This window comes from Bos indicus, chromosome 23 (assembly GCF_029378745.1).
Source record: "Bos indicus isolate NIAB-ARS_2022 breed Sahiwal x Tharparkar chromosome 23, NIAB-ARS_B.indTharparkar_mat_pri_1.0, whole genome shotgun sequence".
Lineage (NCBI taxonomy): Eukaryota > Metazoa > Chordata > Mammalia > Artiodactyla > Bovidae > Bos > Bos indicus.
In genome coordinates, this window is record NC_091782.1 from 18,096,808 (window position 1) to 18,118,932 (window position 22,125).

At 52.1% G+C, this 22,125-nt stretch overlaps 1 protein-coding gene across 1 annotated transcript in view; it reads left to right on the top strand.

Moving 5' to 3' along the window:
• Window positions 1-22,125, top strand: part of PPP2R5D (protein phosphatase 2 regulatory subunit B'delta) — a 23,326-nt gene continuing 1,201 nt past the window's right edge. The window contains exons 1-15 of the mRNA XM_019985511.2: window positions 1-156; window positions 5,114-5,191; window positions 17,825-18,035; window positions 18,278-18,477; window positions 18,567-18,677; window positions 18,792-18,884; window positions 19,319-19,449; window positions 19,587-19,646; window positions 19,758-19,866; window positions 20,064-20,117; window positions 20,420-20,590; window positions 20,697-20,824; window positions 21,469-21,570; window positions 21,663-21,735; window positions 21,871-21,987. Coding sequence (XP_019841070.1) covers window positions 130-156; window positions 5,114-5,191; window positions 17,825-18,035; window positions 18,278-18,477; window positions 18,567-18,677; window positions 18,792-18,884; window positions 19,319-19,449; window positions 19,587-19,646; window positions 19,758-19,866; window positions 20,064-20,117; window positions 20,420-20,590; window positions 20,697-20,824; window positions 21,469-21,570; window positions 21,663-21,735; window positions 21,871-21,987 — 1,665 coding nt within the window. The 5' untranslated portion in view covers window positions 1-129. The remainder of the gene's footprint in view (window positions 157-5,113; window positions 5,192-17,824; window positions 18,036-18,277; window positions 18,478-18,566; window positions 18,678-18,791; window positions 18,885-19,318; window positions 19,450-19,586; window positions 19,647-19,757; window positions 19,867-20,063; window positions 20,118-20,419; window positions 20,591-20,696; window positions 20,825-21,468; window positions 21,571-21,662; window positions 21,736-21,870; window positions 21,988-22,125) is intronic.

Below are 22,125 nucleotides of genomic sequence, written 5' to 3' on the forward strand. Positions count from 1 at the left end.
CAGACACCGCTCGACCCGGGCGCAGCGCGCAGGCGGTGGCGAAGAGACGCCGAGCGGGCCGAGTGCGGCCGAGCAAAGCCGGAGCCGGAGCGGGGCCGCAGGAGCCGGGCAGGGTCCGGACGGGCCGAGATGCCCTATAAACTGAAGAAGGAGAAGGTGAGCGTGGTCCTTTTCCCCGCGCCTCCGCCTCGGGGGCCTGCGCGGAACTCTGGGAGGGGCCCGAGCCAGGCCCGGGACAGCCCCAGACCGACCCTCCCGTCCGGCCCCCGCAGGACTCCCCGGGGCCAGCCCTCCATCCCCGCTGCTCGTCGCACCTCCAGCCTTTGCCGCAGCTGAGAAAGCTTCCACCCTTGTCCGGGATAGAGTCCGCCCCACATGCACCTCCCTTCCTCTCTCCACCGACCCCCGGCCCAGGGTAACCTCCTCCCTCCAGATCCTGCCTCGCTCCCAGGTCACTCTCCTGCTTTTTCTCCCCCCATCACCTCCCCATCCCCCACCCGCTTGCCGTTTGGGACAGCCGCTTATTTGAGACAGCACCTCCCTCCAGAACTAGCCCCCCCTTTTCAGCCCCGCGCAGCCCCTTCTCGACCCTCCTCTTCTCACCCGTCTGGGCTTGGGCCTGGGCCTGCCTTCTCCACCGTCCCTTACAGCAACCTTCTCCCTCCCCGCCAAGCTCCTTGACCTAGAACAGCTCTGCTTTTCTCTCTCCTCCACCGAATCTGGCCTAGGCCCCTCCCTCTAGTTCTTCCTTCACACACAAACTTGTAAACCAGGACCGAACCGTTCCTTCTACTGATGGAACCTTGGAAGTCAGGGTGTCTGAGCGCATTCAGTGCAATCCCTCATGATACAGATGAGGAGACTGAGGCCTCGATCCTAGGGGCAGGGGAAGGGACTGGGCCAAGGTCACACAGTCTCCTGGAGGCCCATCTGTAATATCAGGTCTCCTGACTTAAAGGCCTCCTCTGTACCAAAGCCTTGGTAACAGGCATCACCCCGCTCCCAGGTTCATCCTAAACCAGTCACCTTTCATCATCTGGGCAGGCCCCTCCCCTTATTCCTAATTGAGGATAACCTTTGCATTTTTCCTTTTTTGTACCAGTGCTGGGTTTCTGTCTTTCCAGGGCCATACTATCCTCAAATTGGGAATCTGCCTTCACAGACAGATTAGCTTTTCTTCTTAGCCCACACGCGAGCCACCCCTGGACACCCTTGCTTTTTGTCTGGTGTCCTGACAGGCCATTTCTTGATGTTGCCTTCTTTCACCTTCCTCCTCTACCTCCGAACTGCCTTCCCATCTTCTTCATTCCTGTCTTTCTGTATCCTTTATTTCCTGCTGTTGCTGAGGTCTGACTCAGAGGTGTGGTTCCTTTGAGGTACAGACTCACACAGAGGATGCTAGGATACCAGTTCCAGCCTCCCCTAGCTTCTTCTCTTCCCCGGGGCTGGCCCCTCGCGGTGGACGCCAGCTCTGGCCTGGTGTTCTCTTCACCCACTTTATGACCCCAGAGATGTCTTGTTTTCCTTTGCCCTCTGATTGGCTGGGTTGCTGCTTGTGCCATCTCTGACCTTATCAATTAGACTCCTTATCCTGGGGCCGATGGAGATTTGTCAGACGGCTCTGATTCTGGATTGTCCCCATAACCTCTCAGGGCCTGAGATTCTGAACGTTGGGTTAGTAATGGTATAGAAGGCACTGTACCTCCTAGGGAGCTGAGCTGGGCAGGTTTGGGTGCCCCACCCAGGCCCCGTGCCCTTGGGAAGCGGGCATGCTGAGGTGGTTTGGGCAGCTTAGCTGTAGGTGATACACGCACAAGTCAGCCACACCAGGGGCTGAAGGGCTTCTACGAGGAGTGTGGAGAGGGATGAAATTCAGAAGAAGCTGATGAGTTCCTTGCCGATCTGTAGCTTGTTTTTTTGTTCTTTTAATTTTTACTTTTTGGTCATACTGCCCAGCCTTTGGGATCTTAGTTATCCTATCAGGGATCAAACCTGAGCCTTTTGCACTGGAAGCATGGAGTGTTAACCATTGGACTGCCAGAGACATCCCTGATCTGTAGTTTTTAGTCTGATGGAACAGATACTGTCTCATCCACAGAAAGCCTTTATCTACTAGAGGACTGAGAAGAAAATCTCTTAAGACTTTCTAGGACCACAGGTGTAAGTGTTTGGTTGGGAAAGAGTATGAGAAGGATCGGGGTGCATGGGCCAGGCACCTCTGATCCCCTTTAAGGTGTAACTTTCTGCTTTTGATTTCCAGTTGCATTTGGCCTCCTTCTATGGTTGACAAGTCCTGACAATGTGACTGGGGTTTGCCTAAGTGGGGTGGGGACAGAGAGGAGGAGGGGATGGAGGATCTGTATTGCTCATCTGTCGTTTCTCCCATTCTGGTGGTCCCATTCTTGGCCAAACATCATGGCCTCTTTCCTAAAGCCCATTGCAAACCCTTAGTTGGGGGTGAGCCCTCCCTTCTCCCCTGGATTTGCAGAACACTTGGTAGGTTACTTATGGCCTTTTTGTGTTCCCTTGGACTGGAACTGTGGACATGTCTTTTCTTCCCCCTGAGAAAATAACTAAGCTCCATTTTGGTTTGGTGTCATCCTTGTACACCTTAGGTGCTCAATGTATGAGCGCTGAGTCAACCCTTGGGGAGATTTGCATCCCTCCTCTTCCCTCACATTCTGATCTAGGACTTCTGTCTTTTTGGTTGCTGGGTGGAGGTGTCCCCACTCCCTCCCACTTTCTTGTTCATAATAATAGTAATAACATTGACTAACATTTCATTTTTCACGTGCCAGACACTGTACTAAAGGGAACTAGGGGGACTTCCCTGGTGGCCCGGTGGTTAAGACTGCAAGCTTCCACCGCAGGGGGTGTGGGTGCAGTCCCTGGTCCGGGAACTAAGATCCTGCATGTCGTGCGGTGCAGCCAGAAAATTAAAAAATAAAAACATTAAATAAGCAGAAGGAATCAGGTACTTTGATTGTCGGCACTGAATAGACGAGGAAACAGGCTCAGTGAGGTTAGTTAACTAGCCCATGATTGTGTAGCTACAAAGAGCTGGGCTGGGAACACACGGCTGGCTGTAAACCACAGTGCCGTGTGGCCCTGGACGGCTGGGCTGGGCTGAAGCGTGTGCACTTTGCCTGTTGTCTTGCGGGGGCCAGGGAGCAAGGGTGGAGGCCTGGTTCCCACTGCCCACCACCCTTCAGCACACACCCCCGCAAGCAGCCGGGGTCTCTCTTTGGCACATTCCCTGAGAAAGATGTCTGAGCGCTGCAGGGTGGGTGGAGGGGTACAGAAAGGAACGAGGAACCCACGGTCAAGGAGAGAAGTGAGACGTGTGTGCACGTGGGCCAGCTGTGTCCCAGAAGCCCACGACTGGGGTGTGTACAGACGGTCGCCCCAGTGTTGCATCCTGCAGGCACCCCCTCATCCTTCTCCTCTCTGCCCCATGTTCTGTGCCCCTCCCTGGCCCCTTGGCGAGGGGTGAGGGTGCCCAGCCCAGTGAGGGGCCACGGGGGAGGCGCTCAGCCGCCTAGAGCACACGCATGGCTCCTTCATGACTGGAGCTGCTCCACGCCTAGAAACAGCTCCCTGCCTCCCCGCCCCCAGGAAGCCTTCCCCCTGCTCCAGCCCACGCAGCGCTCGCTTCTCCCTGAAATCCTTTAGCCCCCATCAGCATAATCACTGGGTTTAACACTTCTCACTGAAGGGGCTCAGGTGCTCAGGAGTCGCAGGATCTCAGAGCTGGAAGTGATTTCCAAGTCCCCCAAACCCATCTGCCTTTAAGGCTGGGGTCCCTTTTGCGTCGTGCCTGGGAGGAGGCCTCAGTGCACCTCTGCTCGCGTGCTGTCAGGTGGGGCGCTGCCGCCTCCCTACAGCAGGTTTCTGTGCAGCTGCTCCAGGAGAAAAGTCTTCCTCGTTTGTAGTCTCAGCCTGTCTTCCTGCTACCTTAGCCCGTGGCTCTTAGGGCTTCTGGGTCCACGTAGAACAAGTTGCATCTTTAGTCCACATGGCAGCCCTTCATTTATTTGTAAGGATCCCTCTAGCTCCCCCACCCGCCAGGGCTCCTCCCTCCCATTGTTAACTATCCCAGTTCCTGCAGCTGTTGCTCTCAGGACATGCTTTTGAATATACTCCCAGTATGGGTTGTATTTCCCTCCTGAACAAAACCTAGGATTTGTCTTTGTCCCTCCCAAAGTCTGAGGCTCCCAATTGAGCTAGCCTCCAGGATGGCTCCGTCAGTGTCAAGGACACGCACGCTGCACAGGTCTGCTAACCGGACGGCAGGTCACATGAGCTGCCGTGGCAGCCACAGCACATGGATGATTTGTGTTGAGCTTGCAGTCGGATCGAAATCCCCAAGTCTTTTTCCCATTCTCCCCATCCTGTTCCCTGGGCAGTTGTTTTTTTTGGCCTGGAGCATAGGAAGAGATGCTGGGCAGGCCAGGGCTCTGAGCCCGCAGCCAGGTTCCCAAGGGAGACTTCAGACTAGTGCTCACTCTTCATAACCCTTCAGGGCCTTACCCCCAACCCTGTCCTTGTGCTTGTCCACCAAGGCCTTCTTGGGACAATTCCCATACCTGTCAGCATTCTTGGGCCCCACTGATTATGCCAGTAGCAGTTACTAGTCTGGGTGCTGTTTGTGATATCCAGAAAATGCTTCCCGGTCTTCCCAGATAGCCTCGGGTGTAGCGTGATGACCCTTCCCTCTAGCCTGAGAGCCTTAGGCCCGCTCTGCCCACTTTAACCAGAAGCCAGTCTGAGCAGCTTGTTCCAGGATTCGTTTCCCTTGAGCCTCCTCGCCCTCGTTCTTACTTGACAGAGGCCCTGACTCATACACCAGTCCTGTGAGGTGAAGAAGCATGATCATGCTGTATTATTGTGTGTTGGAGTTGTCTTTCTAACCAGATTCTAAACTCATTGGTGCCCTTGAGGGACCGATCTCCCTTGGTGTACCCCAAACCCCACCCTACTCCCCCAGGTTTAAGGTACATGCTCAGGGGTCCTGACTGATTGATTCAATTGGATAATTGGATAAGACCGAAGGGATGTGGATAGGGCCTCCCCCTGCCTGATCAACTGCTAACTCTCCATCTCCCCCTCTCAGGAGCCCCCCAAGCTTGCCAAAGGTACGGCCAAGCCCAGCAGTTCGAGCAAGGATGGTGGAGGCGAGAGCACGGAGGAGGTAATGAACGTGGGCACTGCCCTAGTTATGCTGCAGGCAGCAGCTCCAGCTGCGTGATGGCCAGTGGGATGAGGGGTCCCTGGGGGGGGCCAGAGGTTATCGGGCAGAAGGGAAGGAAAGGCTGGCCAGACCATCCTCAGGCAGCATTTCACTTTGGCTGCCATGGACCAAAGACGCCTTCCAGTTTTCCCGACTCCCCAGCCATTCCTGTGAAAGTCAGTTCTCTGTCTGCCAAAGGGTTGAGAATTCCTTTTCTTTTAGGGCAAAAAGCTGGGGGGATCCTGGGTCCTGGGGAGGAGGGGAAAGTGCACAGGTGCTCAGTGGGGGCAGCAAGTGACCTCAGCGTGGCTCTGGGTGGGACCGGGGGTGGGGAGTGGCTAGTGTCCCTGAGTTGGGCAGGGCTGGGCCTGCTGCCCTTGGTGCGGATCAGATGGGAGCTGCTGAAGGACAGTCATGAGCAGAGGTCAGCGCAGCCTGGCAATCTAGGGCCATAAAGTAATAAATGGCAAGCTGTGCGTGCACAGGATGGGGGAGGGACTTAAGGAAGTCTGGAGTGTGTCCGTGGAAGTTTGGGAAGTGTGCTTAGTAGGATGCTCAGATGCTGAACGGTCCTGGGAGCATCAGCAGGTGTCTGTGTTACCCGGAAGCTAGTGATCCTTGTTACTATGCTTCCCGCCTCCTGTGCTAAGCTGTTCAGAGGGATGGAGATGAAAAGGAAATAGAACTCCCTAATTCCAGGCAGGTCTTAGGGGTTGAGGTGGTGGGTGGAGAGGAGATGGACTAAAAAGTGTTTGGTTGGGGTTAACTGTGGCCCTTGATTCTTCTGGATACTCCTGGTCCCTGTCACTTCCAAAGAGGGCCAAGCACTTTTTACACCTATAACCATCATTTTTCGCTTCACTCAAGTGGTGGGAGGCAGCTGGGGAGGTTTGCCCCACCTTACAGAGGTGGGAGTTGAGGACCACAGAGGAGGAATTTACCCTGGTGTCTGGACACGTGTCTCGGCTTGTCCTTGTCACCCAGTGCTGGACAAGCAGTGGCTTGTCCCCAGATGTGTTTCCCCCACCACACTATGAAAGCAGCTGGCTTCCTCCTCTGTGTGCTGGGGCCCTCGGTTCACAGGAGGTCACCTGGAGATGCTTCTGCGGGGGGGCGCCCTCTCCGGGCTCAGTCTCCCCTTCAGGAGCCATGACATGTGGGACCTGCAGGGAAGGTGGTCAGAGCCAGCAACTGATTCCAAAACGGCATGAGAGACTTAGAAACAGGATTAAAATACATATTTTTTTGGCTGCACTGGGTCTTAGTTGCAGCATGCAGAATCTTTAGTGGCAACACGTGAGCTCTTAGTTGCAGCGTGCGGGATCTAATTCCCCGACCAGAGATGGAACCCAGGCCCCCTGCTTTGGGAGCAAGGAGTCTTAGTCACTGGACCACAGGGAAATCCCAGAAACAGGATTTAAAGGGACAGAATGGAGTAGCTCAGGGGCAGCTCCCACCTTCTGCCTGACCTGCTCCTGCTCGTTCAGTTACTGGACAGATTGGCCGTCGTTTTCTGCAAGCAGCCCTCCTGGACCACCTGTCCCCATCCCCATGCCCAGGGCATCAGGGCTTCTATATCACCCCATGGCAGCGCTCAACCACAGCAGTAACGGAACAGTTCCTGGGAATTCATTGTGTGTCAGTTGTCTCCTATGTTAGCCTGTGAGCTCCAAGAGGCTCTTGTTCACACTGAAGGGCCTGGCACACGAGAGGCACTAGCATTTGAATGCATTCATGAGTGTGTGAGCAAGCAAACCAGCTTCAAGTTAGACCTAGAAGGAGCCTGAGAGGCTAACTGTCTTCTTTCATAGGTAGGGAAACGAAGGTCCAAGCAAGTTAAGAAAAGAGCTGAGACTAGCTGCTGTGATTCCTCTGCCGCCCTCTGGAAAAGGGGAGTGTTGCCTTCACCTCGGCCTCTGTTTTGTGAAACGGAGCCTCACGTGTCTGAGGCAGCTGCAGGAGTTCTGCTTTGTGAATTTGCAGAAATGCATGAGGGTGGTCGTAGGCAGAGGGATGGTGGAATGGTTGGGGACCAGGCTATGAGGCCCAGGACATCAGACACTGTTTGACATAGTCCTTCTCTCTCTCTCTTTTTTTTTTTGGCCATGCTTCCCAACTTATGGGATTTTAGTTCCCTAACCAGGGATTGAACCCAGGCCCTCAGCAGTGAGAGAGCAGAATCCTAACCACTGGACCATCAGGGGAGTTGCCAGGCACAGTCCTTCTCTTGCCCTTTTTCTAATCCTGAACTTTGGGCTCTTACAGTCAAACTTATCCTGTGTCAAACATTTTCCGGTCTTTCCAGTTAATCCTAATAATACTTCTAGCAGCCAATGTGTATTGTATTGAGCAGGTACTTGTGTATAGTTTCCTAGGGCAGCCATAACTAGTTACCACCAACTGGGTGGCTTAAAATAACAGACGTTTACGGTCTCACAGCTCTGTAGGCTGGAAGTCTGGAATCAAGGTGTCAGCAGGCCACGCTCCTCTGAGGGTCTAGGGAAGACTCTCTTCCGTGCTTCTCTCCTTTCTGGTGGCTTTCTTCCGTCCGTGGTGTTTCTCAGCTCATGTACTCAGTCGTGTCTGACTCTTTGCCCTCCCAGGAGCTGTAGCCCATCAGGTTCCTCTGTCCATGGGATTTCCCAGGCAAGAATACTGGGGTGGGTTGCCATTTCCTCCTCCAGGGGATCTTCCCGACCCAGGCATCAAACCCGCATCTCTTGCATCTCCTGCACTGGAGGCAGATTCGTTACCACTGAGGCACGTGGGAAGCCCTTGGCTTGTAGGTGCATCAATCTCTGACTCGGCCTTCACTCAGCGTTCTCCCGTGCCTCTGTTGAGTCACTAAGTCACGTCAGACTCTTTGCGACCCCATGGACTGTAGCCTACCAGGCTCCTCTGTCCATGGGATTTCCCGGGCAGGAATATTGGAGTGGATTGCCATTTCCTTCTCCAGGGGATATTCCCAACCCAGAGAATGAGCTTGCGTCTCCTGCGTTGGCAGGCAGATTGTTACCACTGAACCACCAGGGAAGCCCCCTGTGCCTCTATGTCTGTGTCCAAATTTCCCTTTTAATAGGATACCAATCATGTTGCATTTAGGGCCCACCCTAATCCAATGTGACCTCATTTTAACTTGATTACATCTGCAAAGATCCTGTTGCCAAATAAGGTCACATTCACAGATGTTGATGTAAATTTTGGGGGGACCCAGCACACTCTGACCCAGGCAGGGTGCTAATTACTTGGCATGCACTTGATCTTATAATCTTCTCATTTAATCTTTACAGCACTCCCCTGAGGGCATCTGTTATCATCCTAAGCTCCATTTTACAGACAAAACTGAGGCTGAGTGATATGAAGTAGCTTGTACTCGGCAGTAAAACAGCAGAACTGGAATTCAACCCAGGCCTGTGTGGCTTGGGAGCCAGTCCTCTGGTGTTCTTAATGACCTGATAGGCTGGTGAAGAATCTTAGAATGGAAAAGAGTCTTGAGAGATCAGGTCAGACCTGCTGCAAGCCAGGGGTCTTTCCTGGTCTGTCTTTGGAGAGAGCAGTTCATATGCTCTGTGCCCTGTCTTGAGTTCTGGGAGCAGGGACAAAGGGAGGAGGAAGTAATCTGAGTCTCCTCCACTTCAGCCTGACACCCCTGTAGACAGAGTTGTTACCCTGAAAGCATTTTTGGTCCTATCAGGCCTTTTGCTGAAAAACTCCTGTTGTCATCTCATTGCTCACAAATTCAAATTCCCACCCTCAGCCCTCGTGGGCTGGCCCTGCCCTGTCTTCCAACCCCCCTAGACCTCCCACCTTTCAATGCTATGAGCCTTATTGATGTCATCCCATTAGTCTGGGGGCTTCCCTGGTGGCTCAGACGGTAAGGAATCTGCCCGCAACGCAATGCTGGAGACCTGGGTTCAATCCCTGGGTGGGGAAGATCCCCTGGAGGAGGGCATGGCTGTCCATGCCAGTATTCTTACCTAGAGAATCCCATGGACAGAGGAGCCTGGTGGGCTGCATACAGTCCATGGGGTTGCCAAGAGTTGGACACGACTGAGCAGCTAACCGGAGAAGGCAATGGCACCCCAGTCCAGTACTCTTGCCTGGAAAATCCCATGGACGGAGGAGCCTGGTAGGCTGCAGTCCATGGGGTCGCTAAGAGTCGGACACGACTGAGCGACTTCACTTTCACTCTTCGCTTTCATGCATTGGAGAAGGAAATGGCAACCCCCTCCAGTGTTCTTGCCTGGAGAATCCCAGGGACGGGGGAGCCTGGTGGGCTGCCGTCTATGGGGTCGCACAGAGTCGGACACGACTGAAGCGACTTAGCAGCAGCAGCAGCAGAGCAGCTAACACGCACATTAATTAGCCTGGACTGCTTTTTTTCCCTCTCCTTTCATTCTTTTTATTTTTATTTTAAAACTTTTTTATTTTATTTATTTATTTGACTGTGCCGGGTCTTAATTACGGCTTGCAGGATCTAGTTCCTGACCAGGGATCAAACCCAGACACCCTCGTTGGGAGCGCGGAGCCTTAGCCCCTGGACCACCAGGAAAGTCCCCTTTCCTTTCATTCTCTGCCTGAACCTGTGTTTATCCTTTAAGAGCCGAAGCAAAAGTCACCTCTTCAGGGATGGCTTCCCTAGGTCTTCAGGCAGCGTTTGTCACTCAGCCCTCTGTGTTCCCAAACCTTTTGCTGCTCTCTGGTTTCGTATTGCCCGTGTACTAATGATTGCTTTCGTGTCTGTCTTGCCAACTGAACTGTGAGCGCTTTGAGGGCAAGGGCCCTACTTTATTCACCTTTTCATCTGCAATGCACAGTGTGATTCGTGCATAAATGAAGGAAGGACTGCATTAAGCACAGGTGGGTAGAGCTAGCTCTTGGTGTCAGTACAGGAGAAAATGCCTCTCTGATTTCCAGAGTTTTAAACTACAATGATCTTCATTCAGCCAGTTAATTCACCGTGCAAAAGCTATAACATTAATCTTTCGTTTTTCACTGATAATTTTATCTTTCATCTTTTTCCTACAATACCTTCTATAGTGCTTAAATTATATTTCTACATGCCAGTTTATGTTTAAATATATGGGTTTAATGATTACTGGTGCCTGTGTTAGGATCAGCTTGAAATGCGATTGGTTCAGAGTGGGCAAGTATGGTTGCAGTCTCTCCTGAGTGTGGGTATGATGCGTCAATTCACAGCCCCACTGGATTGCTGGAGGCCTGCATCCAGGAAGGCTTCTTGGAACTTGATCTGTTGTAAGTTTAGAAGTGGGAGGAGGGGACTTCCCTGGTGGGCTACAGACCAGTGAAGTTGCTCAGTCGTGTCTGATTCTTTACACCCCATGGACTGTAGCTTACCAGGTTCCTCCATCCATGGAATTTTCCAGGCAAGAGTACTGGAGTGGGTTGCCATTGCCTTCTCCAGGGGATCTTCTCAACCCAGGGATCAAACCCAGGTCCCCCAGATTATAGGCAGATGCTTTACTGTCTGAGCCACCAGGTGATCTACTGGTTATGAATCTGCCTTGGGATGCAGGGGCTGCGGGTTGGACCCTGATAGGGGAACCAACATCCCACATGCTGTGGGACAATTAAGCCTGCTCCCCGCCCATGTGCCACGACGAGAGTCCGTGACCTGCAACAAGATCCGACGCTGTGAAATAAATAAATATTAAAAAAAAAAAAAGAAAAGAAATGGAAAGGAAGGCTCTTCAGGCAGAGGTGACAGCCACTACGGAGTCTCAGAAGTGGGAGCAGGCAGGATACAGGAGAGGGTAGCGGGCAGGTCACTAGCTTGCCCTTGGGCAGTGTCCACCCATACTTTGATGGCTGCAGAAGGTTCTCCTGGAGATGCCCCTGCCTCTCATCTCTAGCCCAGGTCAGTGAAGGAGACATTGGATGCTAGAGCCTTAAGGAGAAAGGGTTGAACATGAATGAGTTCCTGGCACACACCCATACTCCCTCTGACAAGTATGTTTCCTAGACCAGGACTTTGCTGGCCAGACCAGCTGTCTCTCAGCTGCTCCTTGTATCTGGGGCCTGGGAGCCAATGGTCCTTCTAAAACCAGGGTGGCCCAGTGGGGTAGGGACAGGGCAAGGCAGGGCAAGCTGGCTCAGCGGCTCTCTGGCCACCCCAGCCTTCAGTCCCTGCTGGGGAAGGGACCTTAGGCATCAACTCATTGGGTGGTTTTTTTAAAACTATGATTTTCAGCCATGCAACGTCTGTTTTCTTAAAACCTTACTTGGAGAATGTTTGGCAAACTACTGATCTAGTCCAACCCTCTGCTCGTTAGCACAGAAAATTGAGGTCTTGCTTTTCCCTTTTTGGGAAGAATGCCTCATTTCTCTGGATGTCCCCTCAGTCAGAAGTTCATGCAGATGCGGGTTTTTGCATCTTACCTGGACAGATGGAGAGAGACGTCTTATTCCTGAGTCTCACTCCTCAGCTGCCGCCGAGCCCATCACTGTCATCTCCTCGGTATTTCTCGCTCCTGCTGTGCCCCATCCACTGTGCAGGGCTTTGTTTGGAGGGTCCCCGGCAGGCACAGGAGGGGCCTGTGGGGATGGGCCTGGGCTTGGCCCCTCCATCAAACAACCAGTCATCTGCTGAATGCCTGCTAGGTGCCAGTGCTGAGGAGACCTAGAGGCATACAAACCAGGGTCCTGGCTTTAAAGGGGCTTGCTTTCTAGTGAGGGGATGACACATACACAGAGCGAGCAAGAGGTGTCACTGGGGATGATCACAGAGCCAGTGGAACAGGCAAGCAGTGTCAGGAGGTTGGGGGCGGAGTGGGGACAAGCAAGGCCTGGAGAAGGCTTTTTGCAAGAAGGTGGGTCTTTTCAAATATTTATTTGGCTGTGCCAGGTCTTAGTTGCAGCTCTCGGGATTTTTAGTTGTGGCATGTGGAATCGAGTCCCTTGGCCAAGGATTGAACCATGGCCCCCTGCACTGAGAGCATGGAGTCTTAGCCGCTGGACCACCAGGGAAGTCCCTCTAAGGAACGTTTGAGGTGCTCGTTTCCGGGATTTCCAAGGATGGGAAATGATAAGAGTATTAATAGAGAAGATACTACTTATAGGACATTTCCATGTGCCTTGTACTGTTCATTACAGCCCTGTGAGGTCAGTCCTGTCGCTGTCCCTGCTTTACCAATGAGGTGCAGAGAGGCTGTGACCTCCTGGAGGTGGTATTGTTGTTCATTCGTTAAATTGTGTTCAAGTCTCTAAGACCCCCTGAACTGCAGCATGCTAGGCTTCCCTGTCCTTCACCATCTCCCAGAGTTTGCTCAAATTCATGTCCATTGTGTCAGTGATGCCATCCAACCATTCATTCTCTGTCATCCCCTTCTCTTCCTGCCCTCAATCTTTCCCAGCATCAGGGTCTTTTCCAGTGAGTCAGCTCTTTGCATCAGGTGGCCAAAGTATTAGAGCTTCAGCTTCAACATCAGTCCTTCCAATGAATATTCAGGGTTGATTTCCTTTAGGATTGACTGGTTTGATCTCCTTGCAGTCCAGGGGACTCTCAAGAGTCTTCTCCAGCACAACAGTTTGAAAGCATGAATTTGTCAGTGCTCAGCCTTCTTTATGATCCAACTCTCACGTCCATACATGACTACTGGAAAAACCATAGCTTTGACTAGATGCACCTTTGTCAGCAAAATGATGTCTGTGCTTTTTAATAGGCTGTCTTGGTTTGTCATAGCTTTTCTTCCAAGGAGTAAGCGTCTTTTAATTTCATGGCTGCAATCCACCCACAGTGATTTTGGAGCCCAAGAAAATAAAATCTGTCACTGTTTCCACTGTTTCCTCATCTATTTGCCATGAAGTGGTGGGACCAGATGCCATGAAATTAGTTTTTTGAATGCTGAGTTTTGAACCAGCTTTTTTACTTTCATCTTTCACCCACATCGAGAGGTTCTTCAGTCTCTCCTTGCTTTCTGTCAATAGAGTGGTATCATCTGCATGTCTGAGATTGTTGATACTTCTCCTGGCAGTCTTGATTCCAGCTTGTGAGTCATCTAGCCGGGCATTTCACATGATGTACTCTGCATATAAGTTAAATAAGCAGGGTGACAATATAGAGCCCTGATGTACTCCTTTCCCAATTTGGAACCAGTCCGTTGTTCCATGTCCAGTTCTAACTGTTGCTTCTTGACCTGTATACAGGTTTCTCAGGAGGCAGGTAAGGGGATCTGGTATTCCCATCTCTTTATTTTATTATTATTATTTTTTTAAAGAGTATTTATTTATTTGGCTGCCCTGTGAGTTTTGACATTCAAACTCTTAGTTGCGGCATGTGGGATCTAGTTCCCTGACCAGGGATTGAACCCAGGCCCCTTGTGTTGGGAGCATGGAGTCTAGCCACTGGACTACCAAGAAAGTCCCTCCCATCTCTTTAAGAATTTTCCACAGTTTGTTGTGATCCACACAGTGAAAGGGCTTCCTTGGTGACTCAGTCAGTAAAGAATCCACCTGCAATACTGAGACATGGCTTCTATCCCTGGGTCAGAAAGATCCCCTGGAAAAGGGCATGGCAACCCAAACTAGTATTCTTGCCTGGAGAATCCCATGGACTGAGGAGGCTGGTGGGCTACAATCCATATGGTCTTAAGTATATGACTAAAGGGACTGAGCATGTATGCATGCACACAGTCAAAGGTTTTAGTGTAGTCAACGAAGCAGAAGTAGATATTTTGTTTTGAATTCCTTTGCTTTTTATATGATCTAGTAATGTTGGCAATTTGATCTCTGGTTCCTCTGCCTTTTCTAAATCCAGCTTGAACATCTGGAAGTTCTCGGTTCATGTACTGTTGAAGCCCAGCTTGAAGTATTTTGAGCATCAACCTTCCTAGCATGTGAAATGAGTGTAATTGTATGGTAGTTTGAACATTCTTTGACATTGCCTTTCTTTGAGATTAGAATGAAAACTGACCTTTTCCAGTCCTGTGGCCACTGCTGAGTTTTCCAAATTTACTGGCATATTGACTGCAGTACTTGCACAGCATCATCTTTTAGGATTTGAAATACATCAGCTGGAATTCCATCACCTCCACTTGCTTTGTTTGTACTAATGCTTCCTAAGGCCCACTTGACTTCACAGTCCAGGATGTCCAGCTCTAGGTGAGTGGCCACACCAACTTGGTTATCTGGGTCAGTAAGACCTTTTTTGTATAGTTCTTCTATGTATTCTTGCCACCTCTTCTTAATCTCTTCTGCTTCTGTTCAGTCCTTATAGTTCTGTCCTTTATTGTGCTCGTCTTTGCATGAAATGTTCCCTTGGTATCTCCAATTTTCTTGAAGATATCTCGAGTCTTTCCCATTCTCTTGTTTCCCTCTGTTTCTTTGCATTATTCACTTAAGAAGGCTTTCTTATTTCTCCTTGCTGTTCTCTGGAACTCTGCACTCAGTTGAGTGTATCTTTCCCTATCTCCTTTGCCTTTGGCTTCTCTTCTTTCCTCAGCTATTTGTAAGGCCTCCTCAGACAACCACTTTGCCTGCTTGCATTTCTTTTTCTTGAGATGGTTTGTCACCACCCCCTGTACCATGTTACCAACCTCCATCCATAGTTTTTCAGGCACTCTGTCTACCAGATATCATCCACTGAGTCTATTCCTCACCGCCACTGTATAATCGTAAGGGATTTGATTTAGGTCATATCGGAATGGTCTAGTTGTTTCCCTTACTTTCTTCAATTTAAGCCTGCATTTTGCACTTCGGAGTTCATGATCTGAGCCAGGCAGCTGCAGGTCTTGTTTTTGCTGACTGTATAGAGCTTCTCTACCTTCAGCTGCAAAGAATATAATCAGTCTGATTTCAGTATTGACCGTCTGTGATGGTCCTGAAGATTACCCAGCTAATAAACAGTACAATCAGGGGTCAGACCAAAGTCTGTGCTCTTGACCATCAAGCTCCGCAGATAAGGATTTGGCTGTTCCTGCAACAGAGAAATGGAAGCCTGAAGCGGGGAAAGTCCGAGGCACACCAGGCTCTGGCCCCGCTGACCTTCTGCCTCTCTCCCCAATCCTCCACCGATGTGTGATCTGTCCTCCATGCACAGGAAGAGAGACCCCAGACTCCAGGGTGCCTTGCACTCTCTAACCAAGATCACGCTGGCTTGGTGTAGTCCTGGCAAGTGAGGCATTTGGTGGCCGCTCTTGCCCCACTTCTTTGGGTTCCCCTGGTCAGATTGGTGTCTGGGGTTCATTTCAGGTGGAGGAGAGGGCCAGATGGCTGAAGCGGTCGTGAGCTACACTGGACTCACCGCCTGCCCAGGCTGTACCCAGCGCTTGTCTTCTGCCTCTGATCCTGAGATAGGTCACAAGCTTGAGACATTGTTTTTATAAAAAATTCAAGAGCACACAAAGCATAGTGTGTGTCTTCCTCCTTCCCCCTTATTGCAGAGAATTTCATATTCTCCTGTTCTTTTTTTTTTTAAGTTTAATTTAAAAAAATTGTTTTTTGTTCGTTCGTTTTTTTGGCTGTGCTACATGTAGGATCTTAGTTCCTCAACCAGGGATCGAACCCGTGGCCCCTGCAATGGAAGGGCAGGAAGCTTGGAGTCCTGACCACTGGACCACCAGGGAATTCCCCCCATTCTTATTTTATGAAGTGCAAGTTTGTGGAGGGGGCTGCAGAGGAGGCAGGGATGGCAGGTGTGAGGACAGGAGCACAGCTTTCCTGTGGAGTGGGTCCCCAACCGGACGTGACCTCACTCCCATGGTCCCCCCACAGTCTCTTCTCTGGTGGGGGCAGGGGCTGTCCTGAGGCTGAGTCTCCCCTCTCCCAGCCCCGCAGACCACCTGGGTGCGTGCTTCTGAAAATGGGCTTCATGGGGCTCTGATTCCCGTGTCCAGAAGGAAGTAAAGAAACAGCTTTAGGAAATTAGCTGTCTTATAAAAGCAGTGTCAGCCTGTAAAAAAAAAAGTTAGAAGAGTAGGAAACAGTCATGTCTAATTCTGCTGTCACAGGAGATAGTCATGAACACAGTGTACTTGTTCTTCTCTTTCTTACCTGGGTTTTGGGTTCTGTGCATGTGCTCTAAAGTAGGTGAGCTCATTTTGTATATACAGGTTTGCATTCTGCTTATTTAACTTAGCATAGGGAGCAGTAGGGAGCAGTTTTCTCTCATTCTATAGTTTTAGGCTTTTTAATTTTTATCAATATGGTAATAGTTCAGAAAGCCAGATAGTGTACTGTTTATATATGTATGTATATTTTTCATTAAAAAAAATTTTCTGGCCACGTTGTGTGGCATGTGGGATCTTAGTTCCCTGACCAGGGTTTGAACCTGTACCCCCTGCATTGGAAGCACAGTGTCTTAACCACTGGACTGCCAGGGAGTCCCAGATAGCGCTCTTGGGCTTATAATGAGCAGGGCAGCCCTGTCCCTGGTCTTTGTTGTCCTGTTGTGGCAGCCACATTCAACTCCTAACTCTTTCCTTGGAGGTTGACTTTTCTACTCCAAATAACTTTTTTACTGCTTTTTAAAAAAAGTTTTCGAGGTTCAGCTATCTCTTGACTTCCGAATGTGGAAAGTTAAGGCCCCAGTGTCTTATACCTCTGTGCCCAATTTTCCCCTCCTCTCAAAATACTTACCATCCATTTTGGGTAAATTACTATGACTGTGTAAATATTTTTCACAGCTGAACCACGTATGATTACACTGAGTACATAGTTTTCATAAACATAATTTTAACTCTGTGATTTCCATGTATTCATTTATGTATTTGCCATTATATGACCATAAAAAGTATTTTCCCACTAAACCTTTTTTTATATTTAGGATTTTTCAATTTTTAAAATTTCCACGCCCTTTAAAATTTTTTATTTATGTGGCTGTGCTTAGTTGTGCCTTGTGGGATCTAGTTCCCTGACCAGGGATAGAACCCAGGCCCCCTGCATTAGGAGTGTGTAGTCTTAGCCACTGGACCACCAGGGAAGTCCCTATTTAGAATTTTTCTTAAACTGCATTTCTAGAAGTTAAACTACTAGAAGGAATTTCTTTAACTTTTAACTAGAGAATGTCACATATTCGGTAAATGATAAAATCCGGTAATCTCCAGCATACTGCTTGATGAATTTTTACCTATGTTTGTGCTATGAACCACCTCCCTGATCCAGTCAAGATACAGAATGTTTCCATTAATCAAAAGGTTCCTCATGCACCTTCTCAGTCACTTCCCACATCCCCCTCCCCTCCCCGGTGCGCGCACACCACTGGCATCTCCGCCCTGGCAGGAGAGCCACGGGTCTCACTTCTGTCACCATCAGTCTGTCAGTTAGCTTTAGCTCTTGAAGAACACGAGTGAGTGTTCTGAAGGCTCTTTGTGCACAGGCAGTGGACATCACTTTGGGTGACATGGCTTCTAGGCCACTCACTCCCTTCCAGGGCCACAGTCTGAAGTTGCCTGTGACTCTGGCCTTGGCTCCTTTGGGGCAGGAAGCAGCTGTTTGCTGCTCAGGCCTGTAGAGGCATAAATGGACGTGGGGCCGGGGGGTTTGTCGTGGAGGTGGCTGGAGGTGGGCAATGGAGCAGGGCAGGAGTGGGAAGCAGAGCTTGGCGAGTGGACTTCAGTGAATTGCTCGTTTGACCAGGCCCAGCCGCAGCCGCAGCCCCAGCCCCAGCCACAACCCCAGCCGCCATCATCCAACAAGCGTCCCAGCAACAGCACGCCGCCCCCCACGCAGCTCAGCAAGATCAAGTACTCGGGGGGCCCCCAGATTGTCAAGAAGGAGCGACGACAGAGCTCCTCCCGCTTCAACCTCAGCAAGAACCGGGAGCTGCAGAAGCTTCCTGCCCTGAAAGGTACTCGGGGAAGGTCAGGGGGGCTGGGGATCAGGCCGAGGGGACAGTGGGCGTCGGCAGAATGGCAGTTTGGGGGTATTTGGGGGGTGGACATTCTAGAGAATGTGAGGCGGATTGCCCTGGGGTGCCAGGGGAGCAGGATGGCAGCAGGAAGCGGGAGGGGAAGGCCCTGCAAGGCGAGCAGGGCAGCGCAGTGAAGGACCAGGGAGGAGACCTGACCACGGCCCCCCTCCCCGCCCCAGACTCGCCCACACAGGAGCGGGAGGAGCTGTTTATCCAGAAGCTGCGCCAGTGCTGCGTCCTCTTCGACTTCGTGTCAGACCCACTCAGTGACCTCAAATTCAAGGAGGTGAAGCGGGCGGGACTGAACGAAATGGTGGAGTACATCACCCACAGCCGCGATGTCGTCACCGAGGCCATCTACCCTGAGGCCGTCACCATGGTGGGCGCTGGGGAAGGGGAAGGCAGGCAGGGCAGGGGCCCCGGAGGAGCGCAGACGGAGCTCTCACCTGGGCCCTCCCTACCCCTCAGTTTTCAGTGAACCTCTTTCGGACGCTGCCCCCTTCATCGAATCCCACCGGGGCCGAGTTTGACCCCGAGGAAGATGAGCCCACCCTGGAGGCTGCCTGGCCGCATCTCCAGGTACCAGGGCCAGGGGGGCCGGGGCCTAGCTGTGGGCAGTGGGGTGCCCTGCAGCAAGGGGGCGCTCGCAGTCCTGGGGGAATGCCCCTAAGCGCTATTCCTTTCCCCCCGCAGCTCGTCTATGAGTTTTTCTTACGTTTCCTCGAGTCTCCTGACTTCCAGCCAAACATAGCCAAGAAATACATTGACCAAAAGTTTGTCCTTGCTGTGAGTCCCTGAGGTTGCCGCCTCCCCCCCTCCAGTCCATCAGGTCTAGCCCCTCGTCCCGACTCATCCCAGCTGCTGCTGCTGAATATCGGTACTGTATTGGGGTTCAGCTGTGTCTACTGCAGACTGACTTGGGGGTCTAAACAAACCTGTGTTCATAGAAGCTTCCAGCATAATGGAAGAAAACACAAAAGCAGCAGAGTTACTGCTCACCACCCCCCCCACCCCCCAGTGGGGTATGCAGGGTGCATACCCAGACATCACCGGGGGGACAGCAGTAGCATAGAATCACTCTTCCCAGGGGCTTGGCCCCACATGCCCTCTTCGGCCTCAGAGAACCTCTGGGCTTCCCCTGGCCAGGACCCAGGTCACCCCAGCCCCGGCCTTCCCCCAACTCCGGCCTCACTGCTGCTTCTCCTCCTGCCTGCTCCCAGCTCCTGGACCTGTTTGACAGTGAGGACCCTCGAGAGCGGGACTTCCTCAAGACCATCTTGCATCGCATCTATGGCAAGTTTTTGGGGCTCCGGGCTTATATCCGTAGGCAGATCAACCACATCTTCTACAGGTGAGGCCAGGAGCCGGGGCTCAGGAGCAAAGCAAGCCCCCCACTAAGGTGGAGGTGGGAGAAGGGCGGTAGGTGGGACTTGCAGAAGGGCGGAGGGGTGTTGGGGGTTATCAAGAGAGCCTCTGTTCCTCCCTCAGGTTCATCTACGAGACAGAGCATCACAATGGGATTGCTGAGCTCCTGGAGATCCTGGGCAGGTGAGAGGCGGGGCGGGGGCACACAGGTCTGGACAAGGTCGGGCAGGGGTAGCAGGTGCCTTGAGCTTGGACATGGCCCTTTGGTCCTAACAACCCTCCTTTCCCTCCCAGCATCATCAATGGCTTTGCCTTGCCCCTGAAGGAAGAGCACAAAATGTTCCTGATCCGGGTCCTTCTTCCCCTTCACAAGGTCAAGTCCCTGAGTGTCTACCACCCTCAGGTAAGCTGCCTTCCTCCTGGTGTTTGCTGGCCCTGGGGGCAGAGACAAGAGGGAGGGGGAAGCATTCTGGCTGCAGAGGGAATGAGGGCGGGATTCCTCTCTGCCTCCCCTTCTGTTCTGAGGTCTGGTCTCTGTTACTGATCTCTGTGACCTTCTGAGCCCTGATGTCACCTCCTTTTTCCCTCAACCTCCCGCAGCTGGCATACTGCGTGGTGCAGTTCCTGGAGAAGGAGAGCAGCCTCACCGAGCCGGTAACTACCCCCCGGGCCCAGGTTCCATCTCTCCTCGTCATCAGTCCTTGCCAATGGGTACCTTTTGAGCAGCGCCAGAAGCAGGTTCCCAGAAGGGATGTAACCCAACAGGTGACATGGTTTCCTCTCTGAAGGAGCAGGAAAAACCTTTGTGCACCCAGATCCAAGCTGGAGAAATACCAGTACTTAGCCAAGGCCACCTCACGCCCACCAGGGTTGGCGGGGAGAGGGCAGGAAGGCTTCCTGGAGAAGCAGGAGGGGGTTGAGGGCGAGTTTCATTCCAGGTCCTCCTCCTCTCACAGGTGATTGTAGGCCTCCTCAAGTTCTGGCCCAAGACCCACAGTCCCAAGGAAGTGATGTTTCTGAATGAACTAGAGGAGATCCTGGACGTCATTGAGCCTTCAGAGTTCAGTAAAGTGATGGAGCCTCTCTTCCGCCAGCTTGCCAAGTGTGTTTCCAGCCCCCATTTCCAGGTGAGACCCAGGCCCAGAAAATCCCAGCCCCGGCCTCCCAGAAAACCGAGGCAGGGCTTCAGCCTAGTGAGCCATGTCCCCACTGAGTCCTGCTGGTCCCCACCAGGTGGCGGAGCGTGCCCTCTATTACTGGAACAATGAATACATCATGAGCCTGATAAGTGACAACGCCGCCAGAGTCCTGCCCATCATGTTCCCTGCGCTCTACAGGAACTCCAAGAGCCACTGGAACAAGTAGGGAACTGGGGTGGCGCTGGGCAGTGAGGATCTGGTTTTGGAATATGGGAGGGTGGGGATGGACTCAAGAGCCAGTGGTCTCACCTGGTCCCTCAGCAAGCCGGGGCTGGCACCCACTGTATATTAACAGGGCCTTGAGGGACTGGGGAGAAAAGATACCCACATGGGAGATCTGTGCCATCCAGCACCAGATTAGTGGCCTCTATTGCATCTCTTCTTGAGGTCAGATATTCTGCAGCTTTGGAGAGTTAATTCCATGTTGTGAGAAGCTGATGTGATCCTCTTAGAATGTATTAAATCCTAGTGTTGTAAAAAAGCTTTCCTGCTAAAAGCAAGTGTGTGGGAGGCCATTAATGCTGGGTGGACAAATGAGAAGTAATGGGGAAGAGTGGGCTCTTGGAGTGCATGGTTCAGGCAAGGATGGACAGGCAGACCCATATTTGTAAAGGGCCTGAAATGCCAGTCTCGAGTCACATGATCTGTCCAGAGCAATGAGCTTATAGCTGCAGAGGCTGATGGGATGGGAGGAGTCCGCTGGAAAGCTCTCGGCAGAGTGAGAGCTCTGGGAGAGTGAATTGAGGCCCTGGCACAGTAAGGGTAGTGCCTCCTCTAATCTACCTCATCTTTCTTCCTGGCCGCAGGACAATCCACGGGCTGATCTACAATGCCCTGAAGCTGTTTATGGAGATGAATCAGAAGCTGTTTGATGACTGTACGCAACAGTACAAGGCTGAGAAGCAGAAGTGAGTCTCTCCTGGGGGGTGTTTCTCTCCCACACCAGCCCCCGGGCTTCTCTCTCAAGCCCATCCAAATCTTGTCTTTGCTTCCTCCCTAGGGGCAGGTTTCGCATGAAGGAGAGAGAAGAGATGTGGCAAAAGATTGAGGAGTTGGCCCGACTTAATCCCCAGGTGAGCTGGTTCTGCCATCACCCTGCACTGAGAGGTCCCCGCTGGGGGTGGGGGAGGGACGTTTGAGGAGGGCAGGGAAGCGGACAGGGCCACACACCACCCGGGTGGCCACTTGTCTGCCTCCTTTCCTCCCAGTATCCCATGTTCCGAGCGCCTCCCCCTCTGCCTCCCGTGTACTCGATGGAGACCGAGACCCCCACGGCAGAGGACATCCAGCTTCTGAAGAGGACGGTGGAGACAGAGGCCGTGCAGGTAGGAGCGGGGAGCACAAAGACAAGCCGGCCCTGGGAGGGAGAGGAGGCTGGAGCCGCAGAGCCGGGGACTAAGGGGAGGAAGACGGTGGGGTTACTCGGGGTACTCGGTCGTCATCCCCCACCCTCTGCACACGCA